The sequence below is a fragment of the Lepidothrix coronata genome, unplaced genomic scaffold, assembly GCF_001604755.1.
Source record: "Lepidothrix coronata isolate B3197 unplaced genomic scaffold, Lepidothrix_coronata-1.0 Scaffold18, whole genome shotgun sequence".
Lineage (NCBI taxonomy): Eukaryota > Metazoa > Chordata > Aves > Passeriformes > Pipridae > Lepidothrix > Lepidothrix coronata.
In genome coordinates, this window is record NW_016690198.1 from 7,850,977 (window position 1) to 7,872,072 (window position 21,096).

General features: G+C 40.0%; 1 protein-coding gene across 1 annotated transcript; it reads right to left on the reverse strand.

Annotated features, from left to right (window-relative positions):
• Positions 1 to 762: 762 nt before the first annotated feature.
• Positions 763 to 17,071, reverse strand: ALDH7A1 (aldehyde dehydrogenase 7 family member A1). The gene is made up of 18 exons (XM_017807362.1): positions 16,896 to 17,071; positions 16,730 to 16,783; positions 15,660 to 15,725; positions 13,975 to 14,055; positions 11,520 to 11,643; positions 10,790 to 10,922; positions 10,128 to 10,172; positions 9,295 to 9,372; positions 8,322 to 8,419; positions 7,250 to 7,291; positions 6,033 to 6,127; positions 5,086 to 5,170; positions 4,691 to 4,797; positions 3,839 to 3,955; positions 3,289 to 3,386; positions 3,039 to 3,112; positions 1,999 to 2,074; positions 763 to 1,257 (listed from the first exon to the last, which is right to left on the reverse strand). The coding sequence occupies exons 1-18, from the start codon at positions 17,001 to 17,003 to the stop codon at positions 1,203 to 1,205; spliced, it is 1,536 nt and encodes a 511-aa protein (XP_017662851.1). The 5' UTR covers positions 17,004 to 17,071; the 3' UTR covers positions 763 to 1,202.
• Positions 17,072 to 21,096: the final 4,025 nt, after the last annotated feature.

Consider the following 21,096-nt stretch of genomic DNA (forward strand, 5'->3'; position numbering starts at 1 on the left):
CTATAATACAGATGTAAAATTCTAAACACTACTGATTTTGAAACTAAGGTAAAAGATATTAAGGTGAAAGAAGACCAACTAGCCTTGTGGTATGGTAGACCTGCAATACAGTTTGCATGGCATTGCTATTACAACATCAAAAGTCAAATCAGACTCCTAGAATCTGAGACAAAATGAACAGTTCTGCCACGCCTAGAGATTGTGGAAATTTGGTACATAAGGAAAAGAAATCTCCAAAACCAGTACATTAAAAACCTCAGAAGTTACTCTGTGGAAAGCTAAAATCAGTCTAGTAGCAGTGTGCCTTTTCTAATCCTGAGTCTTGAGCAAGGCTCCTAAATGAGCTGTTGTTGGCTGTAATCTCCAGTGGCCACAAGAAATTCCCATCTGAGGTGAAACATATAAAAACAATTTGCCTTTTCCTGGCAAATTCCCTCAGGAAGAGTATTCCCTTCTGACTGCATCTTCAGTGCTTCAGCTGGTTTGGCTGTAGGGTGTCACAAGAGCTGTGACAACCTGAATTGGCTGTAACCCTTTCTAGCATTAAGAGAAGGTTCCAAAAGACTACAGTAGTCCTTGGCCTTACTCTATATCTCCCAACATATTCAATGAATGTCTCCTTTCTGAAAGAGAAGCAGGAAAGCAAAAGCAATCCTTTTACTCCAATGCTATTCCCTCAGCTTGCAGCCCAGTGTGTGAAAACAAAGTTAGCTGAATGTTCCTGCTCCGAAACAATGAACAAAACAAACGACAAGCCCAAGCTATCTCACAAAATGTACCTTTATTTGTGCATTGAAAAATAGCCCTGTACTGCCCACCCCCACAACACCAGTTATCTGCAGGAAACTCGGCACACAGCTTGAAGCACAAGCTGTGTTCGAGCTGGAAATATCAGCGAATGGTGGGGAGGGAAGGGATACAGTGCTGGTACTGAAACACAGCGGTAAGGCAACAGGTTATCCAGGCCACCTGAATAAAAGATTGTTAGTATCAGTCCCTCTCCCTTCTTCCCAAAGACCATATACTTCTCTCATTTGAAGACTGAAGTAGTAAATTCATACATAGAAAGCGAAGCAATTTTAGAGTAGATGATTTTCTGATAGAATTGGTTTCAGATAATAAATTTTTATCCCCATAATGCTTAGAAGGTGCTTGATTCTGAAATGGTAGGAGAGTTCATAGCACCACCATTCATAAGGCTGTTACTGAAACTTGATTCCTTGAGCCAGAGGCAAATCCTTGCTGTAGTTGATTGTACTGGAAGAGAAACAAGTATTTAGAGACCAGACTTAATCACTGAGACATATTATGCAGTCCACTTCTTATGTACAAGGCTTCTGATTTCTGTCACATGTAAACAAAAGGCTTCTGTAAGCAGTTTGCCTATTTAAAGTTATGAACTGACTTTACTCCAGTTTTTAATCTAGTAACTATATACAGGGAAAGACCACATTCCCCATTATTTCTTCCTTGATAGAGGATCTATTTCTCTTTATCTATTTAATCTTTTACTGTGACAACATCCAGATCGAAAAAGCAAAGTGGGATTTCTCACGTTCACAAAACTAAAGTTAGCACAGGTAAAGGCTGTGAAGGCCAGCAGGGAATGTGAACAGTCAACCACTATGGGCTGTCAGGAGATTTGGGGTTAGATAACCAAAACATAACTAAATCACCCACCAATGGCAATAGTGGTTTCCTCACTGTGGTTGTCTCTTTATGTATTTCCTGACAGGTTCCAGTAATTTAATTTTTAGATGAGTTTAAAATCAAGCAAGAGGGGAAAAAAAAAGGTTTTTTTTTCCTTTTGAAAGGAAAAAAAGGTCTTCATAAAACCCCTTCAAATAAACTTCTAAGGAATGTGAAGAAAAGGCAATTACACCCATATATAGTTATCTCACATTCAGTAAAGACAGTCTCCTTGTAGTTAAAGATTTATATGTTTTGAAAGTTTATCTGCAGTTTACATTTATTTGGAATTTAAAAGGTCTGTCTTACCAAGTAGATCGTCTCATATAAAGTTTCCATGAATCACTTCCAGATTCCCTTCCCCCACCAGTGTGCTTTTCACCACCTGTGGAAAAAAGGTTATAAATTAAATTTGATTATTTTTTTTTGAGCATGGGAATCTGGATTAACTCCAAGAAGTGAGACATTTTACAAAAATACATGGGGAAAAACTATTCCTTTGCCCTTATTCCCTATCTGAACTGAATTACTAGAACACCACCCCACAAAATACCCACAGCTAGCTATCTCCCTCATGCTTGATGCAAAAAAATATCTGCCTGGAGTTGAAATCTCATCATCGTGGCACCAAACAACCTTGTTTTAAAGATATTTTGTCTTAACATGAGACAAGAGTACCAGAATGTGCTGATTCTTGTACTGTTTAAATAATAAGGTGAATATTTCTTCTTCTACTCCCTCAATTCCTTAAATATGTAAAAAAAAAGAGAAATAAAGGCAAAAATGCTTATTTAAAGACTTTTTCATGAAAATACTATAGGTTATGGATCTTATATAAACATGCAAATATTCACAACAAAAATGCTCAAGATTGTTTAAAAACTGTTTTAAACAGTTTTCCACCTGGCCATACCTTTAAACACCTTCAGAACATACCTCTGACTTACATTCCTTTGATGGGAAGGAAGAAATAACACATGGAATTTTTAAAAGCTAAATACAGATATTTTTAAAATATCCGTATTTGAGGGTTTAAATCCAACTACCTCTGGCCAGTATCTCTTTACTGCTAAAGCAATATAACTCAAAATTAACTTCACTGATTTCTTCACATTTAGTCATTTAAATAGACTGATTAAAACCTTGAAAAATAAAAAGGGGAGACCCAAATTATAACAGTTTTACAGGGGTAATGTTTTATTCTCTTCCAGAGTTGTTACAAAAATAAAAAAAAAAATTCTCACTTTAAAAAAAAAAGTGAAGTCTGAGGAATAATACCAAGCCTCTAGATCAAATGTTAGAGGACTTTCCCATTTGAAGGAAAAGGAAAAAAAGCATAAATAACATACCAAAAGCACCTCCAATCTCAGCTCCACTGGTTGGGATGTTAACATTCACAATGCCACAGTCAGAACCCTTTGGCCTACAAGGATAAGACACAATTCCTCCTTAGGATCAGGAAAGGCTCCTTTCCTAAACCCTCCTTTCCTAAAATGAGGGCTATAAAATGCTCAGCTAGAATTGTGCATAGGTTTACAAAATACATGGAAGACTGTGAACTTATGCCTCAGGAAAGTAGAAAAATAATTTAAGTTATACCCAAGCCAGCGGAAAATCCTTCCCAAATCCTTGGTAAAGATACTGCTGGAAAGACCTTGTTTTACTTCATTATTCCAGGCAAAAACATCCTCTTCCTCCTAGAAGGAACATGTACAAGTGGTTAAGCCATGATTATTCAAGGCAAAGCAGTTACAAAGAAGCACTGTGAGAAAAAAACCCAACATATCACAACCATAACAAAAATGTACTAAATGCCACTGGGCAAACACACACATACCATGACAGCAATACCTCCACCACTGCACAAAACACACTCTCTGCTTTTCAACAGATAGGAACAATATCAACAATACAACATAAACAATAGAAATCTATTCCTGTACAGACTCTTAACTCCAGTGCTCTTCACATAAATGTAGCTATGCAGTGAGGTGAGCTATTATAGTGGATATTTCACTGGGCAGAACAAGAGTTACCACCTCTTGAAGTGCTGGGAAAATTGCATGGACATGACATACATCTGACATCTCTCTCCTGACTCTTCTGTTAGCATCCTTGACACCTGACTAGTTCCCTACTGTTATTTTACCTTAAATTTCAGCACATACAGTATGGGGGCAAATGTCTCAGTGTGGACAATGGGCGCATTATGAGGAAGGCCAGTCACAATGGTCGGCTCGACATAGTTTCCAGGGCGATTTATAACCTTCAAAACACATAAAAAGCAACGGAGTAAGTTTAAATTAGCATCTAGCTTAGCACTAGTGTAGGAAAGGAATCCCTCATGGTCTGACTACTACAGTTGTGTCTAGCAATCAGAAACAGAAGCTCAGGTAATCTGAGTAGGTAACTTAAATTTTACTTGTTTAAGTATTTAAAATATAGAAGCATAGCTTATGTCGACTAAGGAGGTAACCAAATTGCAAACTCTAGCAGCTGAGACTAAAAACACTTCTTTTCTCCAACTTGTATGCTAATTGGAATTTTAAAGGTATCAAGAACAAAGAAGGTGCCAGTGAAAGACAAGAATTCCCAGAATGTTACTTCAAGGAGAATTAAATATGCAAGTGGCTGTCTTGAATCTTCAGTATTTCCTGCAGTTTGATATTGTGAATTCAGGAATTTCCACTATTTTCCTTGTTATACATTTGACATTCACCATTTACAATGCTGTTTTTATTTTCACCATCACCTACAACAGGAGAGTGGTATAAGAAAGAGCCAAAAGCTCTTAACCATTTCTTGAAGGAGAAGGTAGTTTCCAAGTACAATCACCTTTACCCTGAAGACAAGGTTATTCGAACATTCTCAGACTGACTAAACTAACATCCTGTAGTGGCTGACAGAACAAACTGAGAAACAATCTTGGTCTAAGCCACCATGTTACTGTGTTTCTTCCTAGAGCACAGAATGTAGCAGGAAAAATAAAAGTTAAAGTCACCTTTCCACCACAGACCACAGAGCCACCCTGTTGTTTCGCTTGTTCTACTGCATCAAGGAACATTTTCACTGCTTCTTTGGTATGAAGAGGCCCATACAGAGTGTCAGCTAAAAACAGAAGATTCAGAGGCATACTTTCAGCAAAACTGTATACATTTGCAAGTACTCTTATTGTGACATTTTGGGACTAACTTTTTAATCTGTCCAAGATGAGCAGTATTAGCCAGATTCTTCATCTTCCTTTCAGAGTTTGTATTCTAAATGAAACCAGCTATTTCTACTCCCAGGTAAACTGCTAAAACTAAATATTCTTGACCTATAACCCATTTGGAATTTAAAGAGAAAGAAACAGACAAACTTGTCTCCTAAATCCGTGAGCTGGAAATGGTTACTTACGATCCCATGGATCACCGATGCGGACCTGGGCATAGGCCTTAGCAAGCTTTGCCACCACCTCATCATGGATGCTTTCATGGAGAAACTAAAATGTGGAAAGAAAGGTGTAAGACAGCATAGTCTATGTAACTATTCCTAGATACCATTGCACTTTGAAGAGGGATGAATGAAGTGTGGAGATAGTGTTGCTCATATTCAGAAAATCACAAAGTTAAAAATAAACACAGAGTAAGGCCTCTAAACAGCACCAACACTAGAAAACAAATACATAAAATCTTCACCATGAAGATTTAAAGCAAGTGAAGAAACAAAACCCTGCTTTAATTTTACCTGATCTCTTATCAGTGATATCGATGTGTTCTGTAAACACTTCAGTTAAGTGTTCTAGGACAAACACTCAAGTCATTTTATTGCTACAATTTGAGGAATCACTGCCCTTCCAATACACCCAAATCAATTTTGACTAATATTTACCCAATAAACCCAACTCTGAAAAGACTATACAAACACTGACTGACACTCTAACACCTTTAAACTTGTTGAAAATTATTGGTTAAAAGCTATTAAAAAAGTAAGCAACACATAGCCCCTTGCTTTGCTGAAATCTAAAGCCTGCACCAAAATGTGTAGCAGTCACAAGCAAAGAAGTTCTGGCAATGAAAACAGAGAGAAATACAGAAGCATGCCAAGTATTATTTTCTGGGCTTTTAGCACCACATACCTTTGAAAACACATACAAAGAAACTGTTTAGATCTAGAATTATGGTGGAATGAAACCATAGTCTTATTTTTCCATCATACTTATTTACTTATACTAAGTAAAAATCTGTTTCAAACATTATTTGTTGCTCTTCATAGTATTAGGAATTGTCAGGGATTTTCTAAGCTAATTTGGAACTAAGTTAAAATGCAGAGCTACCCAAACCAGACAATACACATTTACTCACCAGCCTTCTAGCAGTTGTACACCTCTGACCTGCTGTTCCCACCGCAGCAAATAGAGCAGATGGGATGACTAGGTTCAGATCTGCATCTTCAAACACTTTAAAAAAATAAAAACATGAGCATGTTACTGAAGTAAACAGGCAATCCACAAGACTTAAGATGCCTACACAATATTATAAACTGACAAGTTGGCCAAGAAGCACTAAGAGCCATTGCACTAGCACAGCACAGTTAAGATATATAGAAATACCTTGAAACTCTTATTATCTCTTTACAACTGGAATTAGATACATACAATTGGACATAAATGAAGGTCTGAACTACTGAAGAGAGCCTTTTGCAATAAAGCTTGCAAAGAAATTCAGCTTCATTTTAATTCAAGAAAATACAAGCAATTTCTTGCCATTTCTCCACCTTGTCCACACTGAGAAGTGTAGCATAAAGTAACAATGGTAAAGTATCTCCAGATGACCTTTCAAAAAACGTAGCTTAAACACACAGGTGTACAATAATAAAAAATACACAATGAGCTGAACCAATTCCTCCAGCTAGAAGACATTGAGACTTTTATAAGCCTCAAATGACTCCCAAAATATCACTGAGTTTAACCAATTCCACAAAATTCTCTTAAGCATCCAAAAGTATTATTAAATTTGGGATAAAATCCAACCAAGCAATGGTTATGCAATCATTTAAAGCCAATTCCAGAAAAAGCAAGACTTGGATATGAAAAATGAAACAATTTTCAAAGTCTAAAACCAGTTTATGCTACTGGTTACAAAGCAGTACAGGAAAAAAAGAAAGACTTGCTCAAATGTGATTTTCAAAAGAGTAGATGAGATACATGTAGATAAGCACATTTGTTCAGAATATGAGCAAGGTGAAACAAGACTATAACACAACAGGATTGCAATTTAGGTATTTAGCTTACATTTTCTTTCTTCCATGTTGCTCAGCTTTACAGTATTTATGTTGTTTATCTGGGAACTGGATCCCTTCCACAATACCGAAGACAGAAAAAAACCCAAACATTCTATTATGTACTTTTAAAAGCCCAGTGGGCAGGTGGGGGGGAACCTAACAAAAAACAACCAACCAACCAACCAACCAACCAAAAGAAGCCCCCATCAAGCAGAAAAAAGGGACAACTTGCTACAAACATGTGCACACTAACTTCCAAATATCATCTACAGGACTAAATTTCTACAGTGCATATTACCAATAATGGCATTGTTTCCTCCCAGTTCCAGCAGGCTTCGACCTAACAAGAACACACAAAGTAAGTTATGTCATGCACACACATATTCACTACACCTCAGTCAGTGAGTGCACCTCTAACATAGAGAACTATGTTCATTAAACATATTTTTCTGGATGAACAAAAGGTTTTAGGCATCACAATCAACTAACCACTCTAGCCAAAGCAGAAAGTTACACCAAATACTACATCTATCACATGTTGTGAAGAAAGATACATGGACAGTAGTTATGGCACAAAGAAGTTTAAAAAATACGCAAAAACAGCACAGGAAAGAAAAAGAGGAAAACAGGAAAAAGTTGCAGCATGAATAGTGTGATGTAGACAAAGAAAAAGAATTCAAAGAAGAATAAGAGATCAAAATGCACACATAAAATTTAACTAGGCTTACCTATTTCTCTGGCAACTGTTTTATCTAAAATCTGGTCGAAAGAATCCCAATTCCACCTCTGAGTAAACATTCGTAATCTGTTCTGGGTTTTTTGTTTTGGTTTGGTTTTTTACACTTCTATGAACTTCAAATGCATAAAATGAGAAAACCATGTTCACAAGGTTTTCTGTTCAAAACTAAAAAGTTAGAATCCAGCAGCTGAGCTGCTGTACACTTCATGCCTGTACACTTTTAAATATTTGCAACAAAAACAGCATCAAAAATCATCACTTTTCTCCTGTATTTATAAGGAATAAAAGGTGAGTGAGCATGTATTCATGAACACATTGCCAAAAGACCATAAGACCTGTCCACCTTGACGATTTACACACAATTACATTCATGGACACCACTACACCCTTCTCTTAATTAGTTGTAGGACCACGGATTTGTGGATATCCTGGAAAAAAATGCCGAGCTCTAACAGAACCAACTAAAAGATGCAGTACCTATCTCTGAGCAGTTTCAACTCCTATTTTCCCAAGTCAAAAAAAAAAAGGAAAAAGATAACACAGCTGAAACAAGCTGTTATTTTAAAATGCTATGGGGCTCCACTGCCTGTACCAGCCATAGAGAGAAACGGAGGAGAATGCACACACTCACCAAATCTCTCCTGAACCATAAGTGCTACTTCCTTGCCCACTTTTGTGCTGCCAGTGAAGGACAACAGGTCCATCCTCTCATCTCTCGCCATTGCTGTCCTGCATAATGGGAGACATACCACCATGTCCAATGGAAGAGCACATAAATGGAAAAGCAGCTTGCACCTTCCACATACACCAGCTTCAGTCAGGGAGATCTTTAAAAGTCAGAACCACCTCTTTGAAACATCTGGTAAGTGACTGAGCTAATGACAGGAAACCTTCTTAGTGAGAAACAAGGAACAAGGCCATTTCTTCTACCTTTTCAGGCCATAAAAGCATCATTTGTAGTAAGACTAAAATTCAGTCCAAATTACATAGTGAGATCAGATCTAATTGTTATGATCTCTAAGAAAATACGCATATCTATGACTTTTTTTTTAATGCTCGCCATCTGTTTTGTCTCCTCTTAAAATGCTCAAAAGATACATCTGAGTATACATTTGTACTGGGAATTTCCACAATGTAAAAATCAAACAAAATAATTTGGTTTGAAGCTTGGTTTGAACAGCTTCCAAGCACAAGTATAAATCTATAAAAGCAAGTGTTTAGTCCTGTGTGAGCATGGAAAATGGGGACATATTCTTCTCCACAAGTAATCCAAAAGGCCAGTGGGCTAGACACTGAAAACTCCTAAGAGCATGATGAGTGGAATTTAATATTAGCTGTATTCTTTGGGTCCAAGCATATGCAGATATAGAATATAAATTTAGTCTCCTCATCCGAGAAGTTATTTGTTAGCAGCTGATCTCACAACAGCAAGTAGACATATTTATTACATTTAGATCAGGGCCAGAGTATCAGACCAGCTGATAAAAATCATGGCAACATGTGTATGTACCGGGAACTCCTGGAGACCAGAATAACTTTCTGAGAAGTAGTTCAAAGAATATTCCTTCTATAGAGGTTCACAAAACACAAGAAATTTTACTTACCCAATGTCTGCTCCACCACAAACTAAGGAACAGATTGCTCCAGGCAACTTGTTATCCTCCAAGACTTTGGCAATTATCCTAGAATCAAAGATGTAAAAATTTCAGAGATTTCTGACACGTGCAAATAGGGAGCGAACCATTAAAACTGTCTTCGGGTTTTTGAGGTAGTAGTCATTTGGGGTCACTGTTCTTAGGAGTTAATATGAGAGCTACAAGACTTAGTAATTAATGATTTTAAGGGGCCTACTTATATTTAGCACTTTAAAATAAATGTTATTTGTAATACACAATAAATAAGTGTTTTAAGTGCTAATATATTAAGGAAAGTAACAATAAACCTGAAGTAAATATCACCATGGCATTTATTCTTTGGAGAAGTTCTTTTTATTGATATTGAGTTTTCCTTTTTATCGAAAACGAACCCTGGAAATGCATGCTAAGGTGTCACTATGTTTCGGGTAAAAAAGACCGTGTGACATTGTCTTCAGGATATGGGTCTAGAGAGCCAGTCAGAAGAATTTGCCAAGAAACTGGGTGCTGACGTTGTGCTGAGATACTAGAAAATAAGGGATGATTCTGAAACATGATTGTGTGACTGAGGGAAGCCAAATTTCAAGAGCAGTTCATCTTTCACAAGGAAGCAAACCACACAGCTAGCCCACCTTCAGCAGAAACATAGCCCTGGTTCCAGAAAAAAATGGCCAACGGTATAGGTAACATCCTACATATACAGCTACTATTAGGGGAAAGCATTTCTTCTGACCACTGTTCACTACCTCAAACAGAAGAGCATTGTTTAAAAAGCAAAAGAGCGCAAAGAAACCAGAACTCACTTTGTAACAGCAACACTAACAAGGGATGTAGAAGGAGCACCCTTCCTAAAAAGGAGAGGGGAAAAAAAAAAAGGAATTACATTAATTTTATTTCAATTCTTTAAGAATAAGAAATTATTCAAATAAGCAATTTTTATGGTATCTGATATACAGCACACTTTGGTTAGGCTGGTTTTCAGGTACATATTAAGACAGGAACTCAAGCGCTTCTTTCCACAGCTGAGCATTCAGAAGTTCTACTGAAATCCATGTGAACTAGGGCTAGGCCAGGCATTAGAGTGAAGCAGACAGATGAAAGCAAAGCAGGATCCACAAGAGGAAATAAAGTTACCTTTTCAGACTTTTAATCTTAGCTGTACCAACTCTGAATATATGAACTGTTCACTACCACTGTTTCAAGACCTCAACCTGGGTTCTTTATTCACAGGCCATTTGGCTAAGACCTAGATGCTTCCCAATCTTAATATCTCAAAAAACAGGTTATCACAAAATAAAACAAAGCTCTTTGACTATAAACGGACCTAAAAATAAAAAGAAATCAAGCCTACATTAGATAGAATCAACTATACAGAAACATCAGACATTCAGCAGCAGTTTCATGCCCAAGATAATAACTGTCTAATTTAAAAATACCGTTAGCAGGCTGGAGAGCTAGATCTTACCAGAGGCAAGCGTTTCCACAAATCATTGCAATCGCACTGTTCCACCCATAAACTGCCACAGGAAAGTTAAAGGCTGTGATGATTCCTACTAATCCAACAGGATTCCACTGCTCTATAAGGGCATGGCCAGGTCCTGAAAGCAAAGACACAACATAATGCAATTTTCATCCATTTAATGTTATCTTTTTTAAAAAAGGAAAATATGTAAGCAAGGAATCTAGCATCACTTCTCAGTCCATCACAGCATTAGCTTGTGAAGAGTTGTATTATATGTGCTCTGCAGCTTACTGGATCAAGGTTAGCTAGATTGTGAAAAAAGCTAATGGCACAACAACATAATTAGCTATTCAGTTAACATCATGATGACTGTGTGCTAATCAATAACTGACAAAAAGGTCTCTCTTTTCTAAGTGCACCATTGAACTTTTCACATACTTTCCTCTGCCATCCTCCATTAACAAAGAAATCAAAGAGAACTTAATGCTTCAAATAGTAGAGAAAAATCGATGGGCTCACTTGCTTACCGGCCACTTCATTAGGAACTTCATTAGGTGGCGCTACTGCCCACCAGCACATCCATTCCCAAAGCTCCCTAATAACTCACAGAACAGAGATCTTGCTGTATTACAACATCACATATTTAAGACACTTCTCCATCTCTTCATCTGTTAAAAAAGCAACTATCCAACCAACCACAAACAAACCCAAAGCAAAAAACATATATACTTACTTTCTGAAGGCAAAATAGGTCCACCAATCATTCGGGACAAACCAACAGCATAGTCGCAGACATCAACATACTCCTGCACTTCCCCAACACCCTCAACAAAAATCTTTCCCATTTCCAAAGAGACCTGACAAAATTAAGACAACTTTTTTTTAATTGCCTTGCATCCCCCATATATTTTGTTTCCCACCAATGTCAGGTATATCTGTACACCAGGTAAGATTTTAATACAAACGTTTTCATTAGAAGAGAATCACCTCTTCCTGAGTTATTCACAGCTTAAAGTAATAAGACAATAAACAAGAAGACAGCAGTTGCATCTCCATACAATAGGAGGAAATTAGAGAGGAAATTAATGGAGAAATTTTAATAAAACAAATCTACTGAAAGGACTATCCAACACTAATGGGGTTCATATGTTTAGATTAACAAAACACTGGGTTTTCATCAGGACATTGCATACATTGTTGATTAGGCATGGAACATATTGGGAAAGTGGGACTACTCTGCTCCAGCAAAAGAAAGTGGTCATTTACATTTTACATAAGCAAACTACTCATTTGACAACATATCAAAGTGAATTTGAGAGATTTCATTTGCAGACACTGCTGAAAACATCTACATATCTTTAGTATTTTAGTAACCTGGGATGTTTAGGATCAATTTTTTTTTTTTTTTAGCTGAAGTCAGTCCTAAGCTATATCCTTCTGTTAAAAGCATGTTAGATTTACTCAGCTGACATATACGTTATCAATGAGAATAAGCTGATATGTGAAAACATTTTCCTCCAAAAATGAGAAAATTTGCAAACTTAGGAACTGAGAAGTCATCCATTTACCCCCACTTATTTTTGCTGTCATGCTCTGATATCTAGATGTTACTTCATGCAAATATGACCTACTACTTTAGACTGATGACTGTATTTTGAAAAGGCTGTTAAATGAGGAATCAGGTTCAAAGGATTGCCACGGGATTTTTCTCCCCATGCAAATCTTAAAATAAAGGTAACTAATTGTATGTCTATGACAACTGTGGTCATCTCGAGATAGAAGGAATGGCCCTGATCTGTGACCAAAAATGGAGGGGCATGAGATATATTTACTAAAAAATGCAGCAGTGAGTCCATAAGTGCAGTAGAAATACCAGGATACTTCACAAGGACATTGTGAGACAAGGCTGAAAATTTCCAATGGCATATAAGAAAGATGAGTTTCTATTCCATTCCTTTTATGTATTCCAAATCCAGGGAAAATCCTAAAATCTGAATACCTACTGTACTTCTTTCACCCTGAAGTTCCTCCTCAGTCATAGTAGAGCTGAACAGACTATCTCTTTGGGGAAACTAGGAAAACATGACAATAAGCCACAAAAGTTTTGTTCAAGGAACACAGAGTGAACTTCTGTCTGTCCACACTCACCAGGGAAGCTGTACTGTTTTTGAATACAAAAGTACATTAGCATTCAAATTCCACAACAGAAACTCTGCTGAGGAGACAACAACAAAGGCAAGAGCAGAACAAAGTTTTGAAGGTTAACAATATGGGCTTGACTACACATGGAGTTATTCACTGACAGCTGTTTCTGAACAGCAGACATACAGGTAAGCCCTGTAAAAGGAAAGTGGCAAGTTCCCCACTTGTCTTCTTTTCTTCCCTAGCAACTAGTAAGTGTTTTAAAGGAGAGGTCCTTCAACCTTTATGTCCTGCACAGCACTGCAAGTGGATCTCATTAAGACCATCTCAGCTTCTGAAGCCTTATATTTCCATATGTCAGTTGGCAAAATCCCGCAGATCACCAGAAAGAGCTTAAGGTTAAAAGCTCTGTATTACAGGAAGATCCCTTTCAGGATGCTTTTAGTACTAGACAGTGCCCTATCTGACAGGCAAGTGGGAAAACAGCTGGGCAATAGTTGTAACACTCCTCCCAGACAGAGTACAGGCTCAGAATGAATTAGATTTTCTTTCCCTATTATATATTATCATTTCATAGAATCACTGAATCATAGAATATTCTGATTTGGAAGGGACCCACAGGGACAACTGAGTCAACTTCTGGCCCTGCACAGGACCACCCTGAGAGTCACAACATGCATTGTCCAAACACTCCTTGAACTCTGACAGGCACACTGACATGACCACTTCTCTGGAGAGTCTGTTCTAGTGCCCAACCCTCTGGGTTAAGAGCCTGTTCTTAATATCCAACATGACCCTCCCCTGACACAGTTTCATACTGTTCCCATCCAAGAATACTTGTTTTAAAATGTTTCCTTCTTCTTTAAATTAAAACCTCATTAGGGAAGCTAACAGAACTAACAGCAATTGTTTAACAATCATTAAGGTTAGTATTGCAGAATGGTACATTAAAAACTGAGAAAACCAGTTTTGACACACCCCTCGCCCCTGTGCCCCACTCTCCCTTATTCCCCCAAAAAGTTAAGCTACTTCTGAAAACACCTTACCAAGCTTCCTAAAACTTTGATTTTTTGTCTCAGGGCATCACCAATCTGTCGCACTATTTCTCCGCGCTTAGGTGCGGGGATCTAGTAAAAAAAAAACAAAGAATTTATGTGAGATTAAACATCTGTGATTTTTGCTGCATATATACGGCTGGGTTCCCTACCCTTGTAGTAAGCAATCGTTGATTGTTGTGCTCTTTCCCAAGACTCTGTTACTTGTTCATTTTTATCACGTTCACTGCTTTACAAGCAACTGTTTCCTGCCTCTCAGAAACTGGTAACACTGTGCACATTTATGTCCATTTAAAACTTCAGTTCCACTGGATATTGCCAGCAGCATTCAGATTATTAGTTCTGCTACTTGTGCTCAGCCACATCACACATAATGCCCTCACACAAGCAACCGCATCTCAAAAAACAAGCATTTTTCATAAAAAGCACACTTACTGGTTTCTGAGCCTTGGAAGTGTTCTTAAAACCACATTTTCAAACGTTCAGTATGATATTTATTTTGCTAGCAGATTCTGAGACACACAGAAACATCATTCATGGAAAGATTAAGTCCATATATCAACTATTAATAGATCTTTTTCATGTGGTATCGGTATTTTAAATAATAATCAATAGCCAGGATCAATTCCAAATCATACACATGCAAGAGGATTTACAGGACTAGCAGTTCTTCGTAAAAACAGGACTGAAAAATTCATAAACCATGCAATCTTATCTCTTTACAACCAAAATCTTTCAGACAAACAACAAAATTCACAAACTAATAGCAAAGAGCTTTGAGAAAAGCCTTTAAAGAAACATTTAATATGTTGATTCTTTATCTGTTAGATTGCTTTCAGATTATTTCCAAATATGTTACAAGTCACCAACATTATACTCACAGATTGTAACAAAAGAACATGTACTAATATATCCTGAGGAAGCTGTTGTATTTTTCCTAAACTTTGTTATCTTCAGACAAGGCAAAACTTTGCTGGCTAAAATACAGAATGCCCAATACCTTACGAAATCCAGTTTTCAGCTTCTACCAAAGAAACAGCAGGTAGCTGTAAGAACCAAGCCTGGCACAGCCATCAACAGAATGAGTGCTGGCTGGGCACAGCTGGTAGAGGTGCATGGGGAACTACCGCTTGCTAAGGAAAAACAGCTTAGGTGTTGTACACAGCTATGTAACACTAAAGCTTTGGAATAACACAGCAGTCTTGTGAAACACCAGGACAGTAGGTGAACAAAAAAGCATGTTTACAACCAGCAGCCTTCCTCACCCCGTGAGAACAAGATGATCAACATGAGTTGATCCAAATATCCTGCAGAGTTCCCACAGGAGAAAGAACGTGGTTACAGGAAGTGAAACACATGCACAGGGATAGTTTGCTTGCTACAAGGTTTCTGAACTTCACCAGACCTGCTGGCAACAGCTCACAGGCACAAGCTGGCTAAATCTGTTTGGCTTTTCAAAACAAACATTTTCCACAAGTCAGTGTCCTTATCTTTGTACCCCAGTGATATCAGGCACAGACTATGTGGGCTTGTTTCTCAAGATTTCCATTCCAGACTTTTGCTTTAATGCAACACACAAAATATTTATACATTTTTACACCTCCACCTGATGGGGCAATTTAATACCCTGTATCTGCCAGAGATAGGTTATAAAAGAGAAGTCTCTGTAAACTTACATCAGCCCAGACCTTCCATGCCTCTTTAGCCTTCTTTACTGTTTCTTCATAATCCTCCAAACTAGCCTATACAAAGAAGCATGTCAAAGAAAAAGTTAGGAAAATCAAAACCCCAAAACAAATGCCACAGAAAAGCTTCTGCACTCAACTCAAAACATTTCTAGTAAAGAGTACTTGCACTACAGGCTATCACTTTCACAGAATGTTTCTATTCTAACACAATGTGGTCCCAATATGACACATCTTTTGAAATCACTGTTGAGGGAAAGCGTATGTGCTACCTAAACAAACAAAAAAACCCACATAAGCAGAAATTTTCCTTCAGATGTTAAAGGATGCTCCATAAAGAATAACGGTAAGGGAGACATATATATATATATATTTTCATATGTATTGTTTTATCTTAGATATTGCTGTTATTAACAGTATTTCAAAAAAAGCTGGGAGGACTGTCCTACTCCATCAGTTTTACTGGGCATCAAAGGCTAACTGAGCGCTAATATACAAAAGAAGTAAGTTAGCAACATAGCGCTATTCTCACACTAAAAACTTTCACAAATTTACCACGTGAATGCCACGTCGCTTTCCCTCCTACTTCCCCCTGGCCACTCAGCCCCACCGAACAGCTGCAATCTGCCCCTATCCAGCAACTCCCTTTAGGGACAAACGAGCAGAGGAAGGGATGGGCCCTCGCTCTTTCCAACAATACTCGCAAGAGTGGGAGGCGGGGGAGGGGGCCGGGGACATTAAAAAATAAGGCCAACAGCCTGTTTTCGTTCCAGGAAAGCCACTGGCGTATTTCCAGCAGTATTTCCAGTCTGCGACGAGCTCCAGCAGCCGCCCCTGGAATCAACATCACCTCTACCCCTGGACCCAACACCCCCTGGGGCCCCCAGACCCAACATCCCCATGACCGCTGCCGGGACTGTCGTGCCAGAGGGGACGCGGTCAGGAGCAGCTCCCAAACCAACGCCCAACAGGGCCCGCTCCGGCCCCTGCGGCCGGGGGCTCCTCCCCTGCCGTCCCCTCCCGTCCCCGCCGCGCTGGCGATGCCCCCCGGCCGCGCTCACCTGCCGGACGCTGGCGATGGGCTCGTTGTTGGCGGGGCAGTACGTGGTCACCACCTAGAGCAGGATGGGACCGGTGAGCGGCGGGGCCGAGCTCGCCCCTCCACCCGCCGGAGGGGGCGCGACCCCCGCGGTCCCGCCGCCCCCGCTCCCACCCCGCTCCCCGCACCTGCCCGCGGCCGCCCCAGCGCCCGTTGTAGACGCCTGGGTTCTCCTCCTGCAGCCCCAGCTCCCGCAGCCACGCGTAGCGCTCCTGGCTGACGAGCAGCGTGGCCATGGTGGCGGCGGGCGGCCCGGCCCGGGGCAGGGGCAGCAGCGCGGCGGCGGCGCGGCGGAGCCCCAGCATGGCCGGCAATGGCGGCCGCCCCGCCACGCCCGCCCGCCGCCATTGGCGGCCCCGGCCCGCGCCCCCCGGCCCGCCCCCAGCACGGCGCGGACCTGCCGTGTCCTGGCCGGGATACGCGCCCGCTTTAAGCTTCTCTGGGGGAAGGGACGGCTGAGAGAGGACCTCAGCAATGCCTATGGGAATCTGCAGGGAGGGTGCCAAGAGGATGGAGCCAGGCTCCTCTCGGTGGTGCCAAGGAATAGGACGACAGGCAATGGGCAGAAACTGATGGAAGTTCCTCCTGAAGATGAAAAACGACTCCTTCACTGTGGGGTGACCACACGCTGGAACAGGTTGCCCAGAGAGGTTGTGGACTCTCCCTCACTGATTCAAGAATAATCTGGGCATAATGCTGTGCCATGTGCCCTGGGATGGTCCTGCTTGAGCAGGGGTTTTGGACCAGATGACCCTCTGTTGTCCCTTCCAACCTGACCCATTTTGTGATTCCATGTGCCCCTCAAGAGCTGAAGGGACAGAGGTGTCCCCAGGTCGGGTATTTCTAACTGCTGCAGAAAATAAGAGAACACTGAGGAAAAAAACTGTAGCTATCCTTATCCAACAAATAGTAAGAGTAATATATAGGAGTGTGCACGACACTTTCTATTCTTTAATACCGTGCTTGAATCACAGTGAAATTAAGTGTCTTCAGCTTCTAAGCTGGCCACTTTATCCACACTCCAGTGTTTGTGATTTTACAAACTTTTTCTTTCCCATATACAGGACTAACACCCTTACCTCACTTGATATGCATTCACCTTGCAAATTTGAAAATTATTTCTATTCTGTGTTTTTACTGTACTACCCCTTAAAAGGCTCTAGAAATTTAGATGACTCACTGTGATCATGAAATATTGTTTGTTTTCAGAGATGTAGTATTTTCTGAATGACCAAACCAATTAGGAATAAATTCCGACACTAAGATTTAAATCTTAGCATACATTTAAAGGAGAGAAGAAAAATGCCACTTATCTTAAGAATTTATTTTCTGGTTTCCACAGCTACACATTTTTGCTTAATGTGAATTGCATTAACTATAAATAATTTCCTCCTTAAGAAGCAGTAGTTCAAGTAATTCTGTAGAATTCTGTAGAATGAAAAATATTTTTGGATGATGTAAACAGATTAGTAGTACAAAGCAGTCTTGGCAAGGTTCAAGAGCTGGCTTTGCCTTTGGCTTCTCTGCATGCAGTGTCAAATTATCTCTTGCATGTGGAAACTGAGTTTGGATACTATAAAACTTGTATCAAAAAGACAGCAATCTGTTCATCATTGTGGGTAATATATAAAGAATCTTGAGCAGAAACAATTCAAAAGGGAAATTAATACATCTGAAAGGTAATTTTTTTTTTTCAATCACAGGATGAAACCTTACATATACCTATAGTGCAAACACCATCAAGAGAACAGCAGCACAGGTTTTCTTCCCCTGATTCGATGCTGTACTTTAATAACCTTGACCTCAAGAAACTACCCTACAGATGGTTCAGTAGATCAGTCCCCAGAGCTGTTTGTTCATCATCTGGCCAGCAGAGACTACTGAAAACCTCTTGGATAGGTCTTCATAACACCTGACATGGAGTGAGCTTGTTTTGATTTAGTTATCCAGCATGTGCAGCATTCCTTGAGTTATTCTATCTCCTGATGACTGTTACTTATAGTGCAAAGTATAAGTAACCTTTTTCTTGGAAGGTTGATTTGCTATATAGATCATATAAACAGATGAATAGGCTCCAGCTAGCTGCACAGAACACAGCAGTTCCACACATGCCTTGGGGAAATAAAACCTGTTAAGGAAGTATCTCATCCACTGAACTGAGAGGCCTGTGTGGCCATAACTGTCCTTGGATAATGTTCACTGGTATACTGAAATTTCAGAACAGAAGGACACAGCTTTGTGTTTGAAATGGACCAGACGCCCATCAGAAATCCATTGACCCCAGGGAAACTTTGCAGAGTTCTTCCTTGTAATGTCTGGCCGTGACACCTCACAGAGGGACAGGAGAGAGACACTCTAGTGCAAGTATCCAGGCTTTCTCTTGGAATTAAATACCAAGGTTGTCAACCCACTGCTTCAAGAGCATCAAGGACCAAAAGGCATCAATAACCTTAATGGACCTGAGCAGTCTTACCCAGGCCCTGAAACTCAGCATTTGGTTCTTCCTGCCACTGCTCAGCTACAGCCATGCCTCTGCTTGGACAAGGATGTAGCAAGCCAGATCCTTACCTGGGAACTCATGGCCTCTGCCCTTCACAATGGGATCTGGTGATGCTGCTGGCTTGGTCCTGACTCTGACCAGGAGGTTGGCTTCCTGGATTTTCCTCAGAATGCCATAGTGCCTCACAAGCTGGGCTGTGACTTCAGGCCCCTGTCCTGACCTTCATATCCCCAGGGAGCAATGGTCATTGCTTCTCCCTGATGGAGAAGGATACTGGTGGCACAGGCTGGTGGTCATAGAGAGGTGATACTGTCTAATGCATTGCACAGTCTTCTGCAAACTTTTACCTTTTTTGACCTTATATGTCTTTATATGGTCAAAGGGATATTTCCCAACCACACAGCTGCAAGATATTTTCAACCCATGTGTTAGATTCTAGCAAAAAAGTGTGACTCTGAAATGTTTAGGGCAGCAGCTGAGCAATTCCAGAGCAGCAATTTTTTAGGGCAGCAACTCCAGAGCTTGGTTTCAGTTCCAGAGTATTTTTCCATCACCATAAGCCAGCAGTTTCTTCAGCCACAACTGCACACAGCTGTTGGTACAGTAGCTACTGATCAAGCCCCAGGGAAAATCTGAAACTCTGGCACTGTGCCTGACTTGGCTTTGTTCATAGTTTTTGCTCCAGAGTGCCTAAGAAGATGAAATCATTGCTGTCAAAGGTGGTCCCAAAGTCCTTTCACAAAGGACCTGGGGGGGCCAACTTGTCTGCAATTGGTCAGTGATCAGATATGCAGGACTGGCTGTGTGCGTTGCATTGCTATTCAACCATCCACTGCAGTAAAAATGTGGTTAGACCTGTGTTACACCTTAATGTGGGACCCAAGCTTTTTTCTTCCTGCTGTGTCCGAGTCTACATTAAACCTAGATATACCTCCTGAAGTTTGAAGCACAACAGGAGTGTGAATTCAGGACTGTGTCTGAAATACAGCACAGACACAATCTGTGCTTCTGCTCCACAATTGCAGGGCAAGGCTAATTGCAGGAGAGTCTGCAAGATAGAAAAACATCGTGCAACAGGGTTATATGGAGGGGGACGGGAGTAAGCGCCATAACACACTACAGTATGTATTTGTTTTCTCTATTTGTTCTACATGGGCATGCTGAGCTGGATATATTAATTCTTTGTGTGTTAAACAGGCTTTTAGTGAGAAATTATCTGTCTACAGTAAGCTTACTCTGCAGTGTGATCATGTTAACATAACAACTGGCATCCTCCTTCATTTAGATGTGTTGTGTCCAGTAGTAAGAACGCATCTTGGAATTTGTGATATTGAAAACTGGTCATGGAACATTATTCTGCCATAAGGTTGTAATTAAGGTTGCTAAAATATTCACTTCTAACAAAGCTTTCAAATAGATGGGAAAAGATTAATTTCAGTGATGCTTGTGAAAGTCAGTAAGAACATGTCCTCATGCTGTCCATCAAAGTTTACTTATTTCCAGATCTGAATCAGCTGAGCATTGTCACAGAGATCTTGGCTCCAGCTCAGAGAAAGCAACACGGTATTAGAAGGAGGGGACTTGGAAAGGGAGACAGTTCAACAATATCCCAGTCCTAAGCCAGACTTTGGATCCTACGAAACCATGCTCTTGGGTTCTGGAGTCGTTTCAGGGTTCTTCAGATGTAGCCCTTCCTTGCTTTGTGCTTCATTTTCTCATCTGTAGGAAAATGTACAGGTTCCTTCCATTTTTAAAGGAGTATCCAGAGAACATTAACCGGACACAATGAGGACAGAGGTCAAATGTCTATGTTTAGGAGATCCCAGAGC

Coding starts and splice junctions, on each gene's coding strand:
- ALDH7A1 (XM_017807362.1), bottom strand. CDS start 17,003: ATGGCCACGCTGCTCGTCAGCCAGGAGCGCTACGCGTGGCTGCGGGAG. Junction 8,420..9,294: donor TGTGGTGGAGCAGACATTGG/GTAAGTAAAATT, acceptor CCCATTATGCAG/GACAGCAATGGCGAGAGATG. Junction 7,292..8,321: donor TATGGTTCAGGAGAGATTTG/GTGAGTGTGTGC, acceptor TGTTCTTGTTAG/GTCGAAGCCTGCTGGAACTG.